This window comes from Mya arenaria, chromosome 15 (genome assembly GCF_026914265.1).
Source record: "Mya arenaria isolate MELC-2E11 chromosome 15, ASM2691426v1".
Lineage (NCBI taxonomy): Eukaryota > Metazoa > Mollusca > Bivalvia > Myida > Myidae > Mya > Mya arenaria.
Genome location: NC_069136.1, coordinates 50,460,033 through 50,482,225, shown reverse-complemented (window position 1 = coordinate 50,482,225; position 22,193 = coordinate 50,460,033). Strand labels below are relative to the sequence as shown.

Sequence of the window (22,193 nt, the reverse complement as noted above, 5' to 3'; positions counted from 1 at the left end):
TATTTATTTATTTATTATTTTTTTTTTTTTTTAAATTGAAATAATTGGATGTGAATGCTCCAGATAAAATATTAGCCAGTCATTATAATAATCATTGTCCTTCCTTCTTTTCCAGTGTATGTGTGCGCGCGCGGGAGCGTGCGCGTACGTACGCACGTGTGTGTGTGTGTGCGTGCGTGCGTGCGTGCGTGCGCGTGCGTGCGTGCGTGCGTGCGTGCGTGTTTGTGTGTGAGTGTGTTTATGGTCCGAGTTAAAGAATATAACACACCTTCATTTAAACAACGTGTTGGCCGTATGCCCCCGAACACCTCTAGCAAACCGGGCCTGTACATCAATTATGGTCTTGCTACGTCCATGTACACAAACAACTGGACTATTTTGATTTGTGTGTGTGTTGCTTCTTCGAATGTCTTGTGGCGTTGCCTTAAAAACCGTGATTGTTTTATTCCTGGTAAAATAATTTTTCCTAAAAACGGATGGTAACGCAAATCTCGAATTCATTCAACATCTAAGAATGTTTATGACCTTTAAATGACAGCCTTAACATACAAACACTTTAACAATTCCACGTCCAATTCCGTTACATCCACCTGTTACTATGACAATTTTATCCTTAAAACGTCCAACAGAGGCCATTATATTTTTTTAAAGTGTTGCAGAACTGAACTGGCGGCAAACAGAATGGGTGCGAAATGTATGCTGGTTTGATTGTAGATAAAGTTCATGCAGGCAACGCGAGCGAGGCGCTTGTCGAAAGCAACAAATAGATAACTTTACTTGTGCTGGTTAAATATAAAATAAGTTAAACGGTATACCTAGATTAACTTGACTCGGTCAATGAGAGCCAGCATTGGTAAGAAATTGTAAGATGCAAACGACAAATGTTCAGCGCAAAATAATTTTAAACACTGATAATTAAGTGTATTTAGGTATAATTCCAATATACGATGTCTACCGCTGACCAAACTACATCCGATTTTGTTCATAAATAACAATCATGACGGAATAAAGAAATTAATCGAACTTACTTATAACAAAATAGTATTAACTAATTCAGCAATTGGCATTCAAAAATAATGCAGTAGTAACCAACTGAGGAACCAGAATTAAATCATTTTTCTCGTATAGTATGTTATATGTTTAAAAATGATTGTGATTTAATAATGCTTCATACTAAAACGGATCCAAATATATTTTGTACAGAAAAAAAATAATATTCTTCAAAATTGTTGAACCGGAAATGTTGATCAAAATGTACATGTTAAATAATATATAACTCATTGGCTGTAAGCTTAACCCTGTAGTAAAATACAGTTATTCGTCTTCTATATCTCAAATGTGACCTGTAGGTGGAATGAGTTTTACACGGTCTTGCAATGCATATAATATGTCTTTGAAATGCTTTCAAAGGTTTCATCCAGATAGTTTACCTATTTAACGAGAAGTATACAAACATCTCCGTCGCAGTGGCGAAATCGGAGGAATAGCGACACTTTTGGACGGGGCTAGCTTTATATTATTATCTTAACAATATTGTCCAATATTCAGTAACACCGCGTAAATGTAGGTTAAGAAAACTAAGGGTCAGATATATATATGCCAACTTTTAACGAAATCTTGCCCTTGGAGTTAGCATACTTCTATGATACAGTATATATATGCATTCGTGCATTTTTGGTGCGAGTACCTTCAATTTGTTACTGTCATCCTATTAAGGACAGCATCGCTGCAAGTCTTTCTTACCAATAGATAACATTAATAATCATTTTAATATTGACAAAATTTGTTCCACTGCTGAAAACTTCCAGCGCAAATATGTGTTTGTCTTCACACCCTTCCCTTCCATCAGATAATAAAGAAGTTGTGAAACCCATAGCGTACGTGTACTGGTACGTGCAGCTTAAAGTTAGTGTAAACCCCACGTGTACATGTACATTTAGTTTTATTTAGACGCCACTTGTACTGGTACGTGTAGCAATACGTACGTGTAGACCCAAAATAGACTCGAAGCTTAACGTAAATGTAGTCCCAACGTATACGTGTACTCGTACGTGTAACTTAACGTACATATAGACCCCACTGGTATGTGTACTTCTACCTGTAACTTAACGTACATATAGACCCCACTGGTTCGTGTACTTCTACCTGTAACTTAACGTACATATAGACCTCACTGGTATGTGTACTTCTACGTGTAGCTTAACATACATATTAACCCCACTGGTATGTGTACTTCTACCTGTAGCTTAACGTACATATAGACCCCACTGGTACATGTACTTGTAGCTTAAAGTACATATAGACCCCACTGGTACGTGTACTTATACGTGAAGCTTAACGCACATATAGACCCCACTGGTACGTGTACTTCTACATGTAGCTTAATGTACATATGGACCCCCATGGGTATGAGTACTTATTTCAACGTTGAAACAATGTTGTGTGCCTGCTGGGTTAACGTACATGTAGACATCACGTGTATGTGTTCTGGTACCTGTAGATTAACATATATGAAAATATGACGTGTACATGTACTTGTCTATGTATTTTAATGTACATGTTATCCCATTGTGCAAGTGTACGGGTACGTGTAGCTTAATGTAAATGTAGACACCACGTGTACGTGTACGAGTACGTACGTTGCTTGACCTACATTTGAAACCCGTGTGCAAGTGTACTGATAAGTGTAGCTTGACGGGCATGTAAACATTGTAGTAGAGTTTGAAATTCGAATTGATCATTTACGTGTACAGTGTACACGCCTGGATGGCTTTGTGTACAAGAGATAAACCACATATACACGTAGCGGTTCACAAGCTTTCTACCGTAGTGCGTCATTGACATTATAACCCAAAGGGCCTGATTTCAAATCATCAACACTGCAAAATGATTGAATATAGTGCACAACATATGAAATTATCTATACTATAATAGAGGAGTTAATAACCCCCACCCCCCACCCCTACCCCCCCCAAAAAAAAAAACATGCAAAAAAACCTTCAATAATGACAGATGATGGCGAATTATTAAATTAGCGTATTTTGTTTGAAAAAAAGTCTTGCAAGATTAAGGGCTCGTCGCCGTCTTCCGATGGGTGTTGTGACGTACACAACCAAGGCCATTTGGTGTTCATGGGTTAATAATAATAGTAGCGGAGAATGACCTAATAATGCTAAACTTTTAACACCACTTAATATTTGCCACTCGATAACATCAGCACTTATTTTGCAGTAGACATGGTTACATTAACTTGTTTTGTTTATTTATATTGGAAAGACATGAACTTACATTAATATAATTAATTGGAGTTCAAAAAATATGTTATGCGAGAGTTGTTATTGAACAAATTAAGCGTTTCGTGTGACACACGACTGCATATATACATGCGTATAATTATATTATGTACCAAGTAAAGAAATGTCTGCACCACCAGTTTAAACTGACGAAGGTCGAACTCGATCAAGAAAGTCATCCAATATAGAGACATACTCTTCGCGCTTTTTATTGACTGTTCCCTATGAAGGTGTGAATATCAACTTAATCTTAACCCAGAGTTCACCAATGTAACAAATCAGTACACTGCACGATCATGATAACTCATTTGAACAACCTGACCTTGTTAGTGTTTGTTTGTGACTTATCGGTGAGCATGAACTTAAGCAAGAGTTTATCTTCTAATCGCGTCTACAGCAAAGAGTTTATAACCTTGTTGAACGTTATCTATTTTACAACCATTATGAAGGGATTTCATTAACTTTATATGCAGTCAGTCCCGTTGGAACAATGTTGCGCGAGAATGTTGATTTGTGTTGTGGGGGGAACCGGTATGCCCGGAGAAAACCCATAGGCCGGGACTGGAATCCTTGATACCGTTGTGAGAAGCGAGTGCGCTAAAAGCCTCACTTACCGTACATCCTTCTATTATTCGACGCGTCCGCAATCAAATGCGCTTGATGATTATCATTATTTTTCCGTTTATGACTGTACTCCAACATCGAAAACTGTGCGAGGAAGCATTTCAGGATTTCAATACTTGATGTCCTTTTATTGTTAGTGTCACAATCCTTTGAAGGGTAAAACCTATATCTTGAATGGTACATGTTTTGGTATATTAAGGAGTTGAGAAGATCTTACGAATGGTTTACAAGATGACCTAGCGTATTTGTATTTGTCTTTTCTGTATTGTTTTCTAAAAATGCCTTGCAAATGAGAATCAGTGGGTAGTGTATAAAAATGCTAATTAAAAAGACATAAAAGCAAAGGATCAAAATTGGCATACAATTGGGAGATTAAATGACGCCAATGCAAACCACGATTGTTCAGAAACGGTTAAAATATTTGCGATAGCCGAGGCATTAATACGCAAATCGGACATTTTGTTGGAACAACATGTACACTAATCATTGCGGTAACACTCACTACTCACGTGATCTTTTGACGTTCGTATCGTCTCGATATGATACAATAGGGGTATACTGAAGTCAGATGTTCTGCGTAAGAATAGGTAATTTTCAGTCGTGGTTTTGTTGGCATCGAACCAAACATCGAACACATTTGCCCGGACAATGGACACTTTTGATTTTAATGTGATTCTGATCTGTAACCATGCAGCTTTAAAAGGCCCGTTTATAAATTAAAACCTGGCTTTACCAATACTGCGCTTACTTCTATGGCGTCCTGACATTGCTCTTGCTATTGTCATTATCGTCTTCTTATCTCGTATCTACGATTTTGGTTGATGGCCAGCAGAGCCTTTATCTGCATGTATTGCACTATTTGAAAATGGCCTCTGTAGGACGTTTTCAGGATAAAGTTGTCATAGTTACGGGTGGATGCAATGGCATGGGAAAAGGAATTGTTACGGTGTTTCGTAAGTACAAGTTTCGTCAAGGGGACGGGTTTTATGTTGGCAACACTTTTTTATAGCTTTGCTAAAATTTATTGTTATTTGCCCTGAATCATAAATCAGAATCGATTGGCAAATAAATAAAACTAAACCCGTGTGCTGTCACTTTTTCATTTTATAATTTTCTTGAACCGGATAACAATTTTACCTTTTTATATAAATAGATATACTAGTATAATATATGGATAGGCATGTTTATAATTTCAAGGAACTTGAAGGTTTAAAATGGCAAGAAAAGTCAACACCACAAAGTAGGTCAGGCTAAAGTTGTTGTGGGGATTTTCTAGTTTTTGTCGTCCGTATCCCTTACTTACGCCAACAAAATAAATCATGTTCTGGTGTAAGGGCGTTGTAATTTGTTATACATGTCATTGTGTAATTTAAGGTGAAAATGGCGGAAAGGTTGTTATCTGGGATATTGATGGTAAGTTGGGCAAAACATTTGTCATGTTGAATGAATAAATCAATGGTTGTAATTTATCCGCACGTTAGTAATTGAACGGCAAATATGTTCTTTGTAAACGTTCTGCTATAGGAGCCAAATGAATAAAAGAACACATAGAGAAATATATCAAACATAGTACAGGGGCTAATAAGCTATATACCGTTGTCAACATACTACTTTATATTATGCGTTGCAGACGAGACCGGGAAATCAATGACCAGCGATGTACAGTTCTTCATCCACTGTGACATGACGAAAGAAAAAGACATTAAGGTACCATTCTAATGCATCAGAGGTTTGAAAATGATAAGTCTTCTCATAGCATAATCACTCGGTTGAAAGAGAATGTGAGGTACCAGATATACAGTATGTCCACTGCATCGTGCCTTTCCTACTTATGTTGAAAGTTGAACACTGGTGACCTGATATTACGAGTTTGGTATAATTTTAAATTTTAGGTATTGCTGAATGATAACTTATATGTAAAATCATAAACGGAAACACACTATAAACAAAAGCAATTCTGCTTATGTTTTTGTTCTTCAAGTCATATTCATTCTCATTCATCAGATGTTTGACAATGATACATCTAATTTGTAATACGCATAGTATCACCACACTGGTGCACAACTTGGCAATATTAATAAAATCATTATAGCAAATAAGGTGTTTTGTAATATATTTAGTTATTGCATGTAAGTATTTATTCTTTACTCTGAAAACCCTTTCAAATGACACCAAAATAATATTTTGTCACGAGGCATAAATGGTTTATCGGATACGTTACAGTGAGAATTCCATAATCAAACATCAACCGTTTCATCATAACGTTACCGGGTTAAAGAAACGGTGCTAAAGAAGCGTATTTGGTAGAACTCGTTCGTGTTAACAAAGCAAGTAAACTTTAGAATTAAGCATTGGCTTGTATGATTATTATAATTATTTCACTATCACTCAGTGTATCCACTAGCTGATCAACCAACCCCATCCCTTTCCCCTAAAATCTGCCAAGTTTATATTTTATATGTCAATATAGGAGTAAAAAGTAATAAAATACGCCCCAAATGCTCCATTTCGGACTAGAAATCGATAAAAAAAATCTCAAAACCCCCTGCCAACACATTAAACCAAATGCATTTTGGTTTCGGAGGGACGCAAGGCAAAAGATTACATCCAGTCTAACGTAAAATCCTGGATCCACCCCTGGTATATCTGTTATATTTATGATCATATTATATATGTAATACAAGTAATCAAACAGCTTTGAAAACACTTTCCAGAGTGCGGTCGAGCAAACAGTGACAAAGTATGGCAGTGTCCACTGCCTCGTAAACAACGCTGGATGGCGTAAGTGGCTGCTAATGTTGACGTTACGTTTTGTGTTCATGTAAAATAATGATGAAATTCGATTATTGTTCTGAATATCTACATGCAACTCGTGGCGTGAGTAATGTATGTAATATTTGACAGGTTTAACCGGTCATTTTTGTCACGCTATTTTTAGCGACACGAAAGAATTTCCTAGGATTCACACCGTACTAGCATGAAACGGAATCAGAAAACGACATTATGGTGATACGGATTTTTCAATACGTCGTGCTGTAATTTTACTGTTGGATATGTAAAGAAAATTTATAGCCATATAATAAAGCATTTTATAAAGTAATAACAACAATGATATCTTACGAATACCGACAACATTTTGTTCAATGACTGTTAAAACGAAATATACGTCAAAATGTTAAACTTTCCGAACACTCCTCGTATATCCGTACGTGGAATGAGGAATTAGATATGCTCCATTGACAGTGTACATAAACAATACAACGTTCAAGTAATAGACCTTTCAGATCTTGGATGTAACTCACTATACATCTGTAACAGTATTTGAAACCCTTAAAGGTCGATTTTTTTGTCCGCAATTTGTTTTGTTTATTTTCACATAATTTCCAACTAAGCTAAAGGTTTAGTTTAGTTGAAATCCAAATCAAGACGCTGGTCCTAATAATTCCACCGTGTTGAGCTTGACTAGAGGATCAGATAGGCAGCTTGTTTATTGGAAGCCTGATTCTCAGATAAATGTTAATATTCATAAGACACTATTTAGAAGGGCCTATGGACTTGGGATATATTGTTAGCGTCTTGTAATATGTGCATGAGTTCTGCCATTTCGTTTGAACACCAACAAATCAGCACACCAAAAAGTAGTCACCATAAGACACTGTACATGATAGCGGTTAGGTCATTGTCTCGTAGCGCATTTAAACGGAAAATCAACATTAATATTATAACTGTGTAAAGTATTGATTTATTTTCAGACCCACCTAACCACACCATAGACGAGTATTCAGCTGATGAAATGCGCAAGCTCATGGACCTTAACTTTGTCGCATATTTTCTAGCTGCAAAGGTAATACTAGAGTTAAAACAAAAAGCTTCTCAACTTAGAATTTGCTTACCATGGATAACATATAACATACATTTGTATCAGGGCTTCGAGGAAATCATTCCTTTAAAACTGCACTAATCAGACTAACTAATGATTGCTAATGGCAAGTTTATTTCTTGATTTCAGAAAAGCCTTTGATATAGATGTCTTGATATTCTACTTCGTTAGACGAAATTATATCACTTCTCTAAACAAGCGATACAATTATTGAACCAACACCTTCTCAAACAAGGGCTGTCGTAAGACAGCGCGCTCGACTACGCCGCTTTGACTTAGAAGTGAAAACAATAATGATTTATATATGCCTGTCAAAAGCAATAAAAATATCAAATCAAAAAGTAAACAGTAACAGGGGCCCAAAACACAATGTCATTAAAAGTCCCTATAAACTCTTTATATATACCAAGTTTGCTCGCAATATGTTGACACCTAAGTTACTCAATACTAACCATTTTTCTTTTAATAGTAACTTTGACCTTGATCATGTTCCTAGGGGCCTCAAACGCAATCCCATGAACAGTCTCCATAAACTCTTCCTATATACCAAGTTTGGTCACAATGTGTCAAACCGAGCTAAAATTATTTGATACATCAAGTGATTTTGACACTGCCCTCCCACTAGCCCGCCCAAAGAATGATGCAAGTCATTCGAATAACTTGTTTTGCCTTTGTGAAAACCTGTTAAAGAATATAAAATTGTGCCTGTCAAAAAAATAAAAAGTGAATCAAGGGCCATAATTTGTATTTAGGGTTTAAATGGAGTTATTTAACCTTATTGTAAGAAGGTCGTTATCAATTGTGCCAAGTGTCAATTCAATTGAATGAAAGGTATAGAAGTTATTAATAAATATCCCAACCTGCCCTGAAACTTTAACCTAAGTTCCAAAGTCAATCGGGGGTTATAATTTGTCTAAATGATAATATGGAGTTATCTAACCTTATTGTGTGATGGCCTTGAACAACTGTGTGAAGTATGAAACAAATTGAATGAAGGGTATTTATGGGGCGAGTAGTATAGCCCTTCTTATATTTCGAATAACCGAGCTAAAAATAGCAAAAAAATAAAAAGTTGGAAAGATACAATCATTAATATTGTATATTAAAAGTTGAGTGCCCCAAGCTCCATACTCGGTCGTTACTATTTATTTGTTAATCAATAATATAAACCTCTATTTATTAAACTCTGCAACACAATAACATGTAGATGACACCACTCGGTATGTTAATGGTAACAAATAAATTGAAGATGAAATCTAAACCAATTTTTCAAGCATCATGATTTGGTGTTCTATAAATCAAAACTGTTGTCGTATTCTGTACGCTAAAGATCGTTTTCTTGCAGTACACACTTCCTTTTCTACGGAAGACAAAAGGGACCATCGTCAACATTGCCAGCACAGCTGGCACGTATGGTGCACGCCTTGCAACAGCCTATTGTGCTTCAAAGGTTAGTATGTTTTTAACATATACTGGTTTATTTTGTTTGCATTTTTCGATGAGGATTAAAACTTTAAAGATAATAAAATTCACACATGCATTATGTATCTTTCTTTTTCTTCTCATTTCTTTAGATGAAAAGCATGATAATAGTTTTGATTATGATTTTGATGCCTATATCAATGTATAACGTTGGTAATTTATATTTCCTTGTTTATATCAAAGATTAAAATACAAACGTTCTACGTGACATTAAATAAAGAAGCAGATAGAACTCTTTCACACTTATTTCTCGAATGTTCTTAACATAACATTGGGGAAGGTAATAACTCACGTATGGACCTTATAGATCAAATAAGGAATTCTTTTTATTGAAGTCTTCAATCTAGGTGTTTATTGTTTCATTTTATTTCTATACTTTGCAGGCGGCTATATCTGGATTTACTCGTGCACTGGCTCTGGACGAGGCGTTGAACGGGGTGAGGGTGAACGCGTGAGTATATACTGAAACACCGGACCCGCGTTTCAAAAACCGTTAATTTTATGTATTATTGTTCTGCTTCTCAAATCCCGTGAACTTCATGTCATTGGGTTTTCTTTGAAAGAAAAGATGTAAAACAATGCAGTCATCCGTTACAAGTAGTTCGAAAAGCTATTTCCTAGCCTGTTTGAAATGCCTGTTTTATGTTTGTTAGTTGTTACTTTTTCAGATTCATGACTCCAAGTTATTTCATCAAAACTCACGAATACATGACAAAAACAGCAAAAGAAGATTTATCGTATACATATTTAGGTATTGCGATATAAGACATATCAATACATGGAATATATATTCACACAGCCACGACGGTCACTTAGCTCTATCTTATACCAGCTTCCACTTTCAATGGTAGTCAAATAAGATTATCTTTAAGTCACATGCATGTTTCCGTTACTTTGCTATATTTTTGTGCGAGCAGACCTTATAGAGTATTAACATGAGCACAATGATAAGGCAATCATCTTGTTGCAATATGTGACGTTTAAACAGACTTAATGTTTTTAAAGTAACGACCAAAGACCTATATGGAAATGTGCACTAGAACTATACTAAATATCACAAAATCTTCCAACGAAGACAGTGTAACGTGCCGTCTGTATGTTCAATCGGTGTCGTAGAGCCTATATGGATCGCTCTTATATACATTTTCCTCAGGCTACTTTGCCTTATGATTAAAACAAATGATTCGAAAAATGATTGGTGAGTTAAAACATATCAACCAAATAATAAGGGTTCAAAGATTATGCACTGGTTTATATAAAGTTCAGTCACTTTAATGATGAATGGCTTTCTCTTACGGGAGCTTGTTTATTGGCGATGCAAAATACCTTAACCTTTGTCAGCGCGCAGATCGCAATGCTCTGTGGCAAACGCAGTTGTCAGTATGAGGCTTATTAGAGTTTCTAGCCACCAGCTCCGTTCACCACTTCCAGACTAGATCGCAATGCTCTAATTATCTGGCTACTTGAACAGGAACGCTAGATAATCCTATAGATGTCAAGTTCCTGGTGCCTTTTTATCCCACAGATCGCAATGCCCTGTGTTCAATTATAAACAGCCAGAAGGTCAAGACTCTAATTATTTGCATTCAAAAGACTATTTCCGGTTTACTGTTTGAAGTTACCTCGACGGCGGTCAAACACAGAATGAATATTTTAGCTCAGCGACGCGCTTATATACTCAACGGACGGACGAGTTCATTATTAAGATGGATAAAACGGGTATATTCCACTTTGCAAAAACATGAAGGGAGACAGCTTTATTTTTATTTATACTCTTTATGAAAACCACTCCCGGTTAATTTATAATGTTTAACATGATTTCTTTAATTATTATTGTCGCTAATAAACTATTTGTATGGAATAAATAAGTCTAAAATGTAAAACTAACCTTTGAGATACACCGCCAGACATTTAACTTTGTAAGTGCAAATGGCTAATTTATAACAAAGGGCGGTAATCGTGCAACTATGTTGTTACACTACAACAGTCCGCACTGGTTAATACATCATCATACAAACATTCATATTGTGTCCATCGTAAATCGTAATGTGTAAGTCATGGTATGACTGATCACAATACACTTTTAGGAATTCATATGATAAAGAATCAGTAACATTTGAACTATTGTATTATCTCTTATGTTCATGTTTCTATTTTTCCTTACACATTAATTGGTCTTACAAATTGTTTAGCGGTTGTATTACACTGAGTTACCGTGACCACCGACTAACATAGAACAAATTAGGGATGCAAAAAAAATAGCAATCTTGATATTCGAATATTCGGTAATTCTTACGGTCGAATATTCCCAAAATACATATTTTAAAAGATGTAGTAAACTACTATTATTATTCGCTAAACTAATAGCCGGGGTAATTTTATACCGTAATTTGTTCTAGCCAGTACGCACGGCGGACCCTGATTTCCCCAAATTAGTTTTAGAAAATCTCCATATTCAGGAAGAAATAAGCAATACATTATAAACAACAAACAACAATATCGAATAATTTCAATTCCGCCGCCTTTATATTTGTAAACGATGTGAAATTAGATGGATTCCTAGTCAAATAGCGTTTTGCGCCAATGGAGTCTTTTCGTAGGACGTGCAACCTCGTTTTGTGATTGACCTCTAAATTGACTAAATATAACTATGGAAAACCCAAACCAACTCGGGAAATAGTAAAATAATAAAACGAAAATATATGTGGATATGGATCATATAGTGTACAACAATAGAGGAAATATATCCTAAAACGCTATATTATACATTTACATTTTAAAGCACGAACATTGTATCGAAGCTTGGAAAATAGTTTAAAGCACATATATGTTACAACATAATTGTAGCACATGGCATTCATATTATCACGGCGATTTGAGCTACGTTGCATAGCTTAATTTGCAGCCAAGACAACACATTGGTGTTAAAGCCGATTTCTACCCAGATGTTGTAAAAGTAGGGGGACTTTTTATAGTACCCGACGATAAGTCCCTAAATGACATAAGACGTGTGTGTATTGTCATTACATTCACACCCCTGGCATTAGGAGCCAATCGTTATAAAAAACAAGACAAACGAACTTCATAAACAACAATAGTGTTGTAGGCAAAAGGTTTTTTTATTCTGTTTATTGAACTTTTTTTCGAATATTCGAATACCGATTTTGACATTCGAATACCAAACGTTTGATCGAATATTCGAATATTCGTTTGCATCCCTAGAACAAATACTACTTAATCGCCTTGTACACCTTTCATAAAAGGCCACTCTGTCCCTCTGAGATATGTTTTGTTGTACATTTTATATTATCATTTTCAGTCGCATTTTGCGTAAAGTTGAATGCCTTGATGAATACAATGTTTCACATTGTCCATTTCTCCAGGGTGGTGCCGGGATCAACCAATACGCCTCTGTTGCATTCATTCGTCCACTCAGAAGACGACAAGCGGGAAATGGAAGACATGTCGGTAGTATAATTCTATTCAATTACAAAGCATCATTAATAACATATTTTTCTATAATGTTGACTAACCTAATGGGTTGCCCGGAACAACAAACACTTCAGCAGAAGGCAGAAAAAACATATTTTATATTCCACTCGTTCAAAGAAAAGCTTGAAACAAAATAGCGGCACCCGACCAACCGATTGAAGAGAGAGGAATCTATGGACACATTTGAATCGATTCGAAGATGGACAATACTGCGTTAGACTTGATTGGTAGTCATCAAACTAGTGCGTTAAATTTAAAAATGGGAGGTTTACCATTGCCCTTGCATTTTAACATATTCGACAATAAGAACATTTAACCTTTAAGTTATATCAGTTAACTGTTCTACTCATTAAGCTCCTTCTTTTGAAAAAGAAATCCGCTAGCACTGTGGTCATTTTTTTTAAATCCAATAGCAATGTGGTTGACCATATTTCCAGGTTTTGCGACGTCTCGGTGAACCGGAGGAGATAGGTCACGTGTGCTTGTTCCTTGCCACTGACGCCACATTTGTAATAGGTACATGAAAATTAACTCATTGTAAAAGGTGTTCATGGTTTATGTATGGTTCTTTTTGGCAATTTTGTTCTGCTCAATTCAGAGTGAGAAAACGAGCAACGATACATTCGTATGTGTATAATCTCATAACATACAATTTGAAACTCATCACAGCCAAGATTTACCAATATTGCAGTGAAGCATCTCAATATATTACCTCTTAAAAAGCGAACTGTTAACACCATCGGATCTGATTCAATCATTCAGACACGCTTATTATTCCTTAAGAGTTTTGCTAATGGACTTGTCCCTGTACTTGAAAAAACATGAGATATCAGTGCCAGCACTAAACCAGTTTTTTATTGTTTTATAGTTTTACTAAACCGTTCATTGGTCGTCGGGCTGTGCACAGTCTATGTCGAAGGTTAATTGTTAACTTAAGCAAAACTATCAACTTAAAGGTATGTTATTGAGACGCTGCAAAATATGTCAACGAATACAATTCAAATACATTGTTTTCTTTTGATATAATCATAGGTCAGAAAGAACACCAAAGCTTAATATGAGCTCACTGTAACACATATAATTATGCTTCCAACATTGATTGAAATCGACCAAGATTGTTTTATAAACGTTGCAGGCCAGGAAATCCATAGCACGGGCGGAATGGGCGTTGGCGAGCTTTACCAGTATAGGAAGTGAGGATGGTTATCAGAAAGCGGTCACAGCATGTTAATGATTGCCGCTGATATCAAGCCGTTATCGACTGTTATTTGGGAGGGGACGTTGTTTTGTTATCGATTACATTCAGTGAAGAAAAATTGTTAAACTACAATGGGATATGATTAAACTAGAGGTACAATTCTGAAGACTGCCTTGACACGGGAAAATATTACTTTTTTGTTGTAGTTTTTTTAATATGCCATAACAATTATATTAATGTTTATATGGTTAAACCAATAAAAAGAAACTTGAAATACTATTGTTTGCATTATTTAGTTTAAGGCCCCAGGTAATAGGGTACTTAGAAATATAATGAGGCCGTTTGCATGTCCCTCAATGTTGAGATGTATGGGTCCTCATGAATATGATGTGGCCGTTTGCGTGTCCCTCTATGTTGAGATCTAGGGGTCCTGAGGTAAATGCTCATTAAAGTATAAAACAGATGTTTTATGGTTATAACAGAGGCAAATTGAAAAACTTTCACTTCGAATATACATGTTATCAATATTTAATTAATTAATTTAAGTTTAAAACCGAATAATACACAGTGTTTTTCTTTATATAAAAATTAGGGATGGCAATGAGTACCCGAGAACTCGATCAATCGTCCGAGTACCAAATCACTACTCGGGTACTCGAACAAAATATGTTTTTTTATAAAATTCACGAAATACACGATTTACAGACGTAAGTATCAGATCTGGTGCGTTTCCAAAAAGTCAATTTACGGTCCCTCTAATCCCCGCTGTTCATAATCGACTCTTATAAATTAGTTGACAGTTGTTGTGAGAGTCTCAAACTGTCAACAAAGGGCCCTAATTTGCAAATAGCACTGGTGTCAATTAGCGATGTTTTGATAGCGGTACATCTAATACACCATTGTAATGTTTACCAAATAAAGAGTTTTCACAAAACAATGGATGTGGACGCGCGAATTAGTATAAAACGACTAATGAATCCTGAATGGGCGTGTTTTTTTTTTGCAATGACTATCACAAATTGATTGGTAGATAACTTAATTCAGGAATTATACATATTTATGAGGTAAACAACAATAGTTCAGTATGAAAAACTGTCATTTTAAATATTATTTCGTAGAGTTAACAACAAACATCGATGCTCGATTATGATCCGAGTTTTTCTTTCGATTTATATTTTAGTACATATGAATGTATAAAATAAAATGAAAAGGACACATTAAAAGCATGAAACAACATTTGTTTTCTTTTAATTAATATTTCTGTGAAGGCCCATAATGACAGTCTTATTTAAAGATAAAATTGGCCAATATTACGACCAACGCACAAAGTACATGAACGATACATGTATATACGAACTTGTATTTCCTGAAAACCGATTCAAGTTATCCGCGTAATCGAGTACACGAGAACTCGATCGGAAGATTGTCCGAGCACTCGAGTACCAATTTTACTACACGTTGCCATCCCTAATAAAAAAGTAAAAAAAAATACAACATATAAATGAGGGAATTGTAAGTACCTATTCATATTTTTGTTAAACCAACCAAACGTCATACATTTATTCAAATGTAAGAATGAATAAAGAAGTATTTTGTCTGTTTTTCTCTGTTTAGTGAATACTTCATTTATATTTTCAATAAATTACAACTTAAATTGATTTCAAGTAAAACATTTAGCATGGTTCAAAATGGTTTCTAGCAACGTTGGCACACCATTTAATTAGGATATCAAAAATGGTTCCTCCAACATGACCAAAGTTTCATTTCGATATGGTGGTTTTGATTAAGACCTTGACAGTGAAACCAAGGCTACATAAAATATGACACAGTACGTTGAGTACCTGGACATATTGAAACCAAGGCTTTTAAGATACTGACTTAGGCATGTTTTCAAGGCATTGACAACAGTGACACAGTACCTAGACATGTTGACACCAAGGCAATGACAACATGAACAACGCATCTCGGCATGTTAAAAACAAGGCTATGATAACATAACAAAGTACCTAGTCACCTACATTGTAGTTTAATATATTAAAACCAAGTCTCAAACACAATATCTAGACATGTTAAAGCCCATGCTAAGATTACAATGACACAATATCTAGACATGTTAAAGCCCATGCCATGATTACAGTGACACAATACCTAGACATGTTGAAACCAAGGCTGTGACAACAGTGACACAGTACCTAGACATTTTGAAACCCAGGATATAACAACAGTAACACAGTACCTAGACATGTAATAGCCCATGTTATGACAACAGTGACACAATATCTAGACATGTTAAAACCCAGGCAATGGCAACAGTGACACAGCACCTAGACATGTAAGAGCCCATGCCAAGATTACAGTGACACAATACCTAGACATATTGAAACACAGGCTATGACAACAGTAACACAGTACCAAGACATATTAAAACCCATGCCATGATTACACTGACACATTACCTAGACATATTGAAACACAGGCTATGACAACAGTAACACAGTACCTAGACATGTTAAAGCCCATGCCATGATTACAGTAACACAGTACCTAGACATGTTAAAATCCATGCCATGATTACGGTAACACAGTACCTAGACATTTTGAAACCCAGGCTGTGACAACAGTGACACAGTACCTAGACATTTTGAAACCCAGGATATAACAACAGTGACACAGTTCCTAAACGTGTAAAAGCCCTGTCAACAGTGACAGAGTACATAGACATGTAAAAGACCATGCTTTGACAACAGTGACACAATACCTAGACATGTGAAAGCCCATGCTATGACAACAGTGACACAGTATCAAGACATGTTGAAACCAAGGCTATGATAACAGTGCCACAGACATAGACATGTAAACGACCATGCTATGACAACAGTGACACAATACCTAGACATGTAAGAGCCCATGCTATGACAACAGTGGCACAGTAACTAGACATGTAAGAGCCCATGCAATAACACCAGTGACACAATACCTAGACATGTAAAAGCCCATGCTATGACTACAGTGACACAGTACCTACACATGTTGAAACCAGGGTATGACAACAGTGACACAATACCTAGACATGTTGAAACCCAGGCTATGACAACAATGACATAGTACCTAGACATGTAAAAGACCATGCTTTGACAAGATGAATTTTGTTGTTGTTGTTTATTAATCTCAATATGCCTTGTTGTATTTTTGTAGAGACTCCTGTAAAGTTTCAGTGAATTTGGTCTGGAAGAATCAGAGGGAGTTGCCAGATTGTTGTTAATGTTGATCAATCGCGACCCCTTGTTGTATTTTTGTATACGATTACCCAAGAAAGATTTCTGTACAGTTTTATTGAACTTGGACTAGTAGTTTTAGAGAAGACGTTTTTATAAAGCAAAACATGAAATTGGCCAATTTGTTGCTTTTGTTCTTGTTGATCAATCATGACCCAAGGAAGCTCTATGTCTAGTTTCAAAGTTGGAATTTGGAGTGTTAGTTTCAGAGATGTTTTTTAAGGAAAAAAGGAAATCAGTCATTTTGTTGTTGTTGCTGTTAATGTTGTTGTTGATCAATCGTGATCGCTTGTTGTATTTTGTAGATGGTCACCCAAGGAAGCTTCCTTTAAAGTTGTATTAAATTTGGAATGGTAGTTTCAGCGGAGTTTTTTTTAAAGCAAAACAGGAAATCGGCCATTTTGTTGTTGATGTTGTTGTTGTTGTTGTAGACCAATCGTGGCCTATTGTTGTATTTTTGTAGAGCTTCACCCAAGGAAGCTTCCTGTAAAGTTTCATTGAATTTTGACAGGCAGTTTTAGAGGAGATGGGTTTTATTAACCAAAACAGGAAGCTGGTAATTTTGTTGTTCTTGCTATTGTTATTATTGTTGATCATTTGTGACCCCTTGATGTATTTTTGTAGAGGGTCACCCAAAAAAGTTCCTAGTAGTTTTAGATGAGATTCTTTTTAAAGCAAAACAAGAAGTCGACCTTTTCGTTGTTACTTATCGATCGTGACCCCTTGTGATATTTTTGTAGACACCGAAGTAAGCTTCATGTGAAGTTGCATTGAATTTGGCCATAAAGTTTCTGAGGAGATGTTCTTTCACCAATTGTTGCTATTGTATTGACCGACGGACTGACGACGGACAACGACCGATCACAATAGCTCACCATGATCACTCCGTGCCCTGGTGAGCTAAAAAGGACTGGAATGTCTGTTTTCTTTTGAAATAGGTCTATCAACACAGCAAGTTATATAGGTGTCACCTCATTATGTGATGGCTCTGAACAACTGTGTGAAGTATTAAGTCAATTGAATGAATGGTATTGGAGATTAAAGTGAAAATCCGAAGTTGCCCTAAAACTTAAACCTACCCTTAAACTTTAACCTAAGTCAATCAGGGGCCATAACTTGTATTAAGGATAATATGGAGTAATGTAACCTTATTGTGTGATGGTCCTGAACAACTGTGTGAAGTATTAAGTCAATTGAACAAAGGGTATAGAAGTTATAAATAAATATCCCAACCTGCCCTAAAACTTTAACCTAAGTTCCATAGTCAATCAGGGGCCATAATCTGTGTAAAGAATAATATGGAGTTTTCTAACCTAATCATGTGATTGCCCTGAACAACTGTGTGAAATATTCAGTCAATTAAATGAAAGGTATTGGACTTATTAGTGAAACTCCCAACTTGCCCTAAAACTTTAACAGGACGCCGACGCCGACACCGACGCCGACGCTGGGTTGAGTAGTATAGCCCACCTATTCTTTGAATAGCCGAGCTAAAAATGAAATATTTGGTTAGAGTTATATCCTTTTCAAAACAGGGTACATATAAGTAGGCTTTTTCAAAAGAAATATTTCATTTTCTTTTATGCTTAATGTGAAAAAGTTATCATCATCATTAGGGAAGAGTATTTTTCTGTATAAAGCTTTAGTGACTTTAAATTATGTGTTAAAACACTTATGAAAAACAACAAGGTATAAAAAGGGAAAGGTGAGTGCCTATTTCGTAGGTAGGGTTGTCTAACCCAAACCAAATATATTTGGTTTTTTAGGCATTACTGGTCAGGAATTCTTGTGAGGTAACTTGTTGTCAAAAAATAAGCAAAGTCTTTTTATGTTTTGTGGCCTAGTTGACAGAGATTGTTTTAGTAGGAAGAGAATGTACAGTAAACAGATATATATAGAACTACAGGGACATACACAATACCTGATAGACACAAGTCAAATGCAATCCAATTACCTTTAAGTTCTTGAAAGAAAATTGGCTGCCATTATCAAGTGACACAAATCTAAATATATTAAGTGTTTTTTACTTCTTGAATAGATATAAGTTAAATCAGAATAGTTTGAAAATCACTCAAAACATCTATCAAAACTAGGACAAAAACAAACATGTTACAGTGATTCAAAATATTATACCAAATTACATAGAACATGGCTACCACAGACTATTAATTTAAACTAATGCTTAAAAGTCACTCAACTGCAAACTTGTCTAAAGATATATGTTGTTACTCATAACATAAGACAAAAAGACCATGTTACATAAGTCATGGCTTCAAACCAAATAATAAGAATAGCTTAATATCCATTAATTATTAAAAAAGGGCCAAAAAACAGGTTTCAAACATATAGGATGGCTACTTCAGAAAGCCAAAAACAAACCATACAATACACCAGACTTCACACATTTAACATGTCTTATGTAAAAGAGCCCAAAACAAATTAACAATACACCAGACTAATCAGCATGGCTGACATAAAGAGCCAAAAACAAACGTACAATACACCAGACTTCACACATACGGCATGGCTGCCAAAAAGAGCCCAAAACAAACTTACAATACACCAGACTTCACATTTATAACATGGCTTACATAAAGAGACAAAACAAATTAACAACACAAATGGCATTTTACCTATAGGAAGTTTGCAATAAAAATACCAATAAAAGGATAACAATACACCAATCTTCATACATATAGCATGGCTACCATAATAATAAGAAAACAATCCAAAAGTCACACCAGAAGTCATATATACACCATGGCCAAAAACAAACTAACACTACAAATTGAACTTAAACTATAGGAATAAAACATGGCTATAAAAATAAAAAGAAAACAAAAACAATAGAAAATTTACATGAGACCTCATACATACAACATGGCTGCCATGAAGAGACCAAAACAGATTAAAAATACACCAGACTTCACATTTACAGCATGGCTGCCATGGAGAGCCAAAAACAAACTAACATTACATCAGACTTCATATTCATAACAGGGCTGCCATGAAGAAACAATAAAAATATAAAAATACACCAGACCTCACATTTATAAAATGGCTGCCATGACAGAATATAACAATCTAACAATACAAATGGCTTTAAACCATTATGAATTTTACAACAAATAGAGAAAAACAAACTAACAATACACCATACACCATACATATAGCAAGGCTACCATAAAAACAGCAACACACAATCTTACAATCCATCAAATCATACATATATCAACAGAGGCTACAAAAAGCCAAAATCAAACTTACAACACAACAAACTTCATACATATAACCTGGCTAATATAAAGAGAGAAGAATAAACTCAAAAAAGCAAATTACTTTAAACATATAGAAAGTTCACAAGCAGATAATTTAAACAATTTAACAATTCAAGAGACTTGTGCATAAAACAAGACTTCTGTAAAGAGCAAAAAGCAAAAAAAAATCATATATCATATAGCATGGCTACTATACAAAGACACACACAAATTGTGATACATCAGCCAAAAATAATATGGAATGACACCCATTAAACAAAACTAAACAAAAAACAAACAAAAACAATACAGAGCCAAAAGAAAACAAACACTTAAACAAACTATATAATAAAGCATGGCTATCATGTTTAAACAAACTATATACAAAAGCATGGCTATCATTTAAAACAGACTTATAATACCAGATTTCGTACAAAAAGAATGGTAACACTTCTCGAAAACAACACTAAACATAGGTTACTAGTTCTATATACTTCATACACATCATGGGTACCATAAAGAGCCAAAAACAAACTAATATTACTATATGCTTTAAACATATAGGAAGGCTACCATAAAAAGCCATAATAAAAGTACCAAAACAATAGACGTCACACATGTAAAATGGTGGCCATCAAAAGGGAAAAACAATCTAAAAACCCACACGATATCATACATATAGAAATACTTCTATTTGATGATGAAAATTAACATTACAGTGTCATACCCAGACTAACATACAACAGACTTTATGCATGTAGCATGGATTTAATACAGTGACAACAATTAACTAACTATACACCAGATTTCATACTTTTTGCGTGGCTACCATAAAGAAAACAAACACTAAAAATACACGAGTCTTCATATATAATTGTTTTATACAAACTGAACAATAGAAAATACATACGGAATTGCTACTAATAACCCCCAAAACAAACTAATAATACACCAGACTTTTTACACATAGAATTGCTATCATAAAACGACAAAATAACTAGCAATTATCCAGACTTCATTCAAATAGCATGGCTAAAATAAAGAGCCAAAACATACTTACAACACAGCATACTTCATACTTACAGCATGGCTAAAATAAAAAGAAGAAAAAACAACAACAATACAACACGATTCATACATAGAGGATGGCTATCACAAAAATAGCAACACAACAGATTCAATAGATGTAACATGGCTACCATGAAGACCCTAAAACAAACTAACAATACACCAAACTTCATACACAGATAATGGCTTTCATAAAATACAAACAAAATAAAAACGAATGTAGCATGGCTACCATAAAGATAAAAAGATAACAATACATAACTTCATATGTATAGCATGGCTACAATGACAAAACAAGCTAACAGTACTGCAGACTTCATTCATATAGCCATAAAAATCAAACTTACAATACACAGGCTTTCAAACATAGAGAATGGCTGTAATAACAAAAGTATAAAAAAACAAAAAAAAACAACAAAAATAAACTAACAGATTCAATAATAAAGCATGTCTACCGTAAAGGGCCACAAACAAGCTAGAAATAAATAACACTAGACTTCATACATAAGCAAGGCTATACTAAAGAGATAAAATAAACACTAACAATACACTAGACGCCATACATATAACATGGCAACCATAAAAAGCCAAACAAAATCTACCAATACAACAGATTCCATACAC

At 35.1% G+C, this 22,193-nt stretch overlaps 1 protein-coding gene across 1 annotated transcript; it reads left to right on the top strand.

Moving 5' to 3' along the window:
• Positions 1 to 4,747: 4,747 nt before the first annotated feature.
• LOC128219971 (17-beta-hydroxysteroid dehydrogenase 14-like) lies at positions 4,748 to 14,243 on the top strand. The gene is made up of 10 exons (XM_052928185.1): positions 4,748 to 4,870; positions 5,292 to 5,330; positions 5,548 to 5,624; positions 6,632 to 6,698; positions 7,670 to 7,761; positions 9,143 to 9,247; positions 9,663 to 9,730; positions 12,663 to 12,747; positions 13,209 to 13,287; positions 13,907 to 14,243. Exons 1-10 carry the CDS (start codon positions 4,783 to 4,785, stop codon positions 13,966 to 13,968), a joined length of 762 nt encoding a protein of 253 aa, XP_052784145.1. The 5' UTR covers positions 4,748 to 4,782; the 3' UTR covers positions 13,969 to 14,243.
• Positions 14,244 to 22,193: the final 7,950 nt, after the last annotated feature.

What these genes read in the sequence shown, in the direction of transcription:
- LOC128219971 (XM_052928185.1), top strand. Translation starts at nt 4,783, where the DNA reads ATGGCCTCTGTAGGACGTTTTCAGGATAAAGTTGTCATAGTTACGGGT. An exon ending in TGTTATCTGGGATATTGATG is followed by an intron (nt 5,331 to 5,547) that starts GTAAGTTGGGCA and finishes TATGCGTTGCAG; the next exon opens with ACGAGACCGGGAAATCAATG. An exon ending in CAGCCTATTGTGCTTCAAAG is followed by an intron (nt 9,248 to 9,662) that starts GTTAGTATGTTT and finishes TATACTTTGCAG; the next exon opens with GCGGCTATATCTGGATTTAC.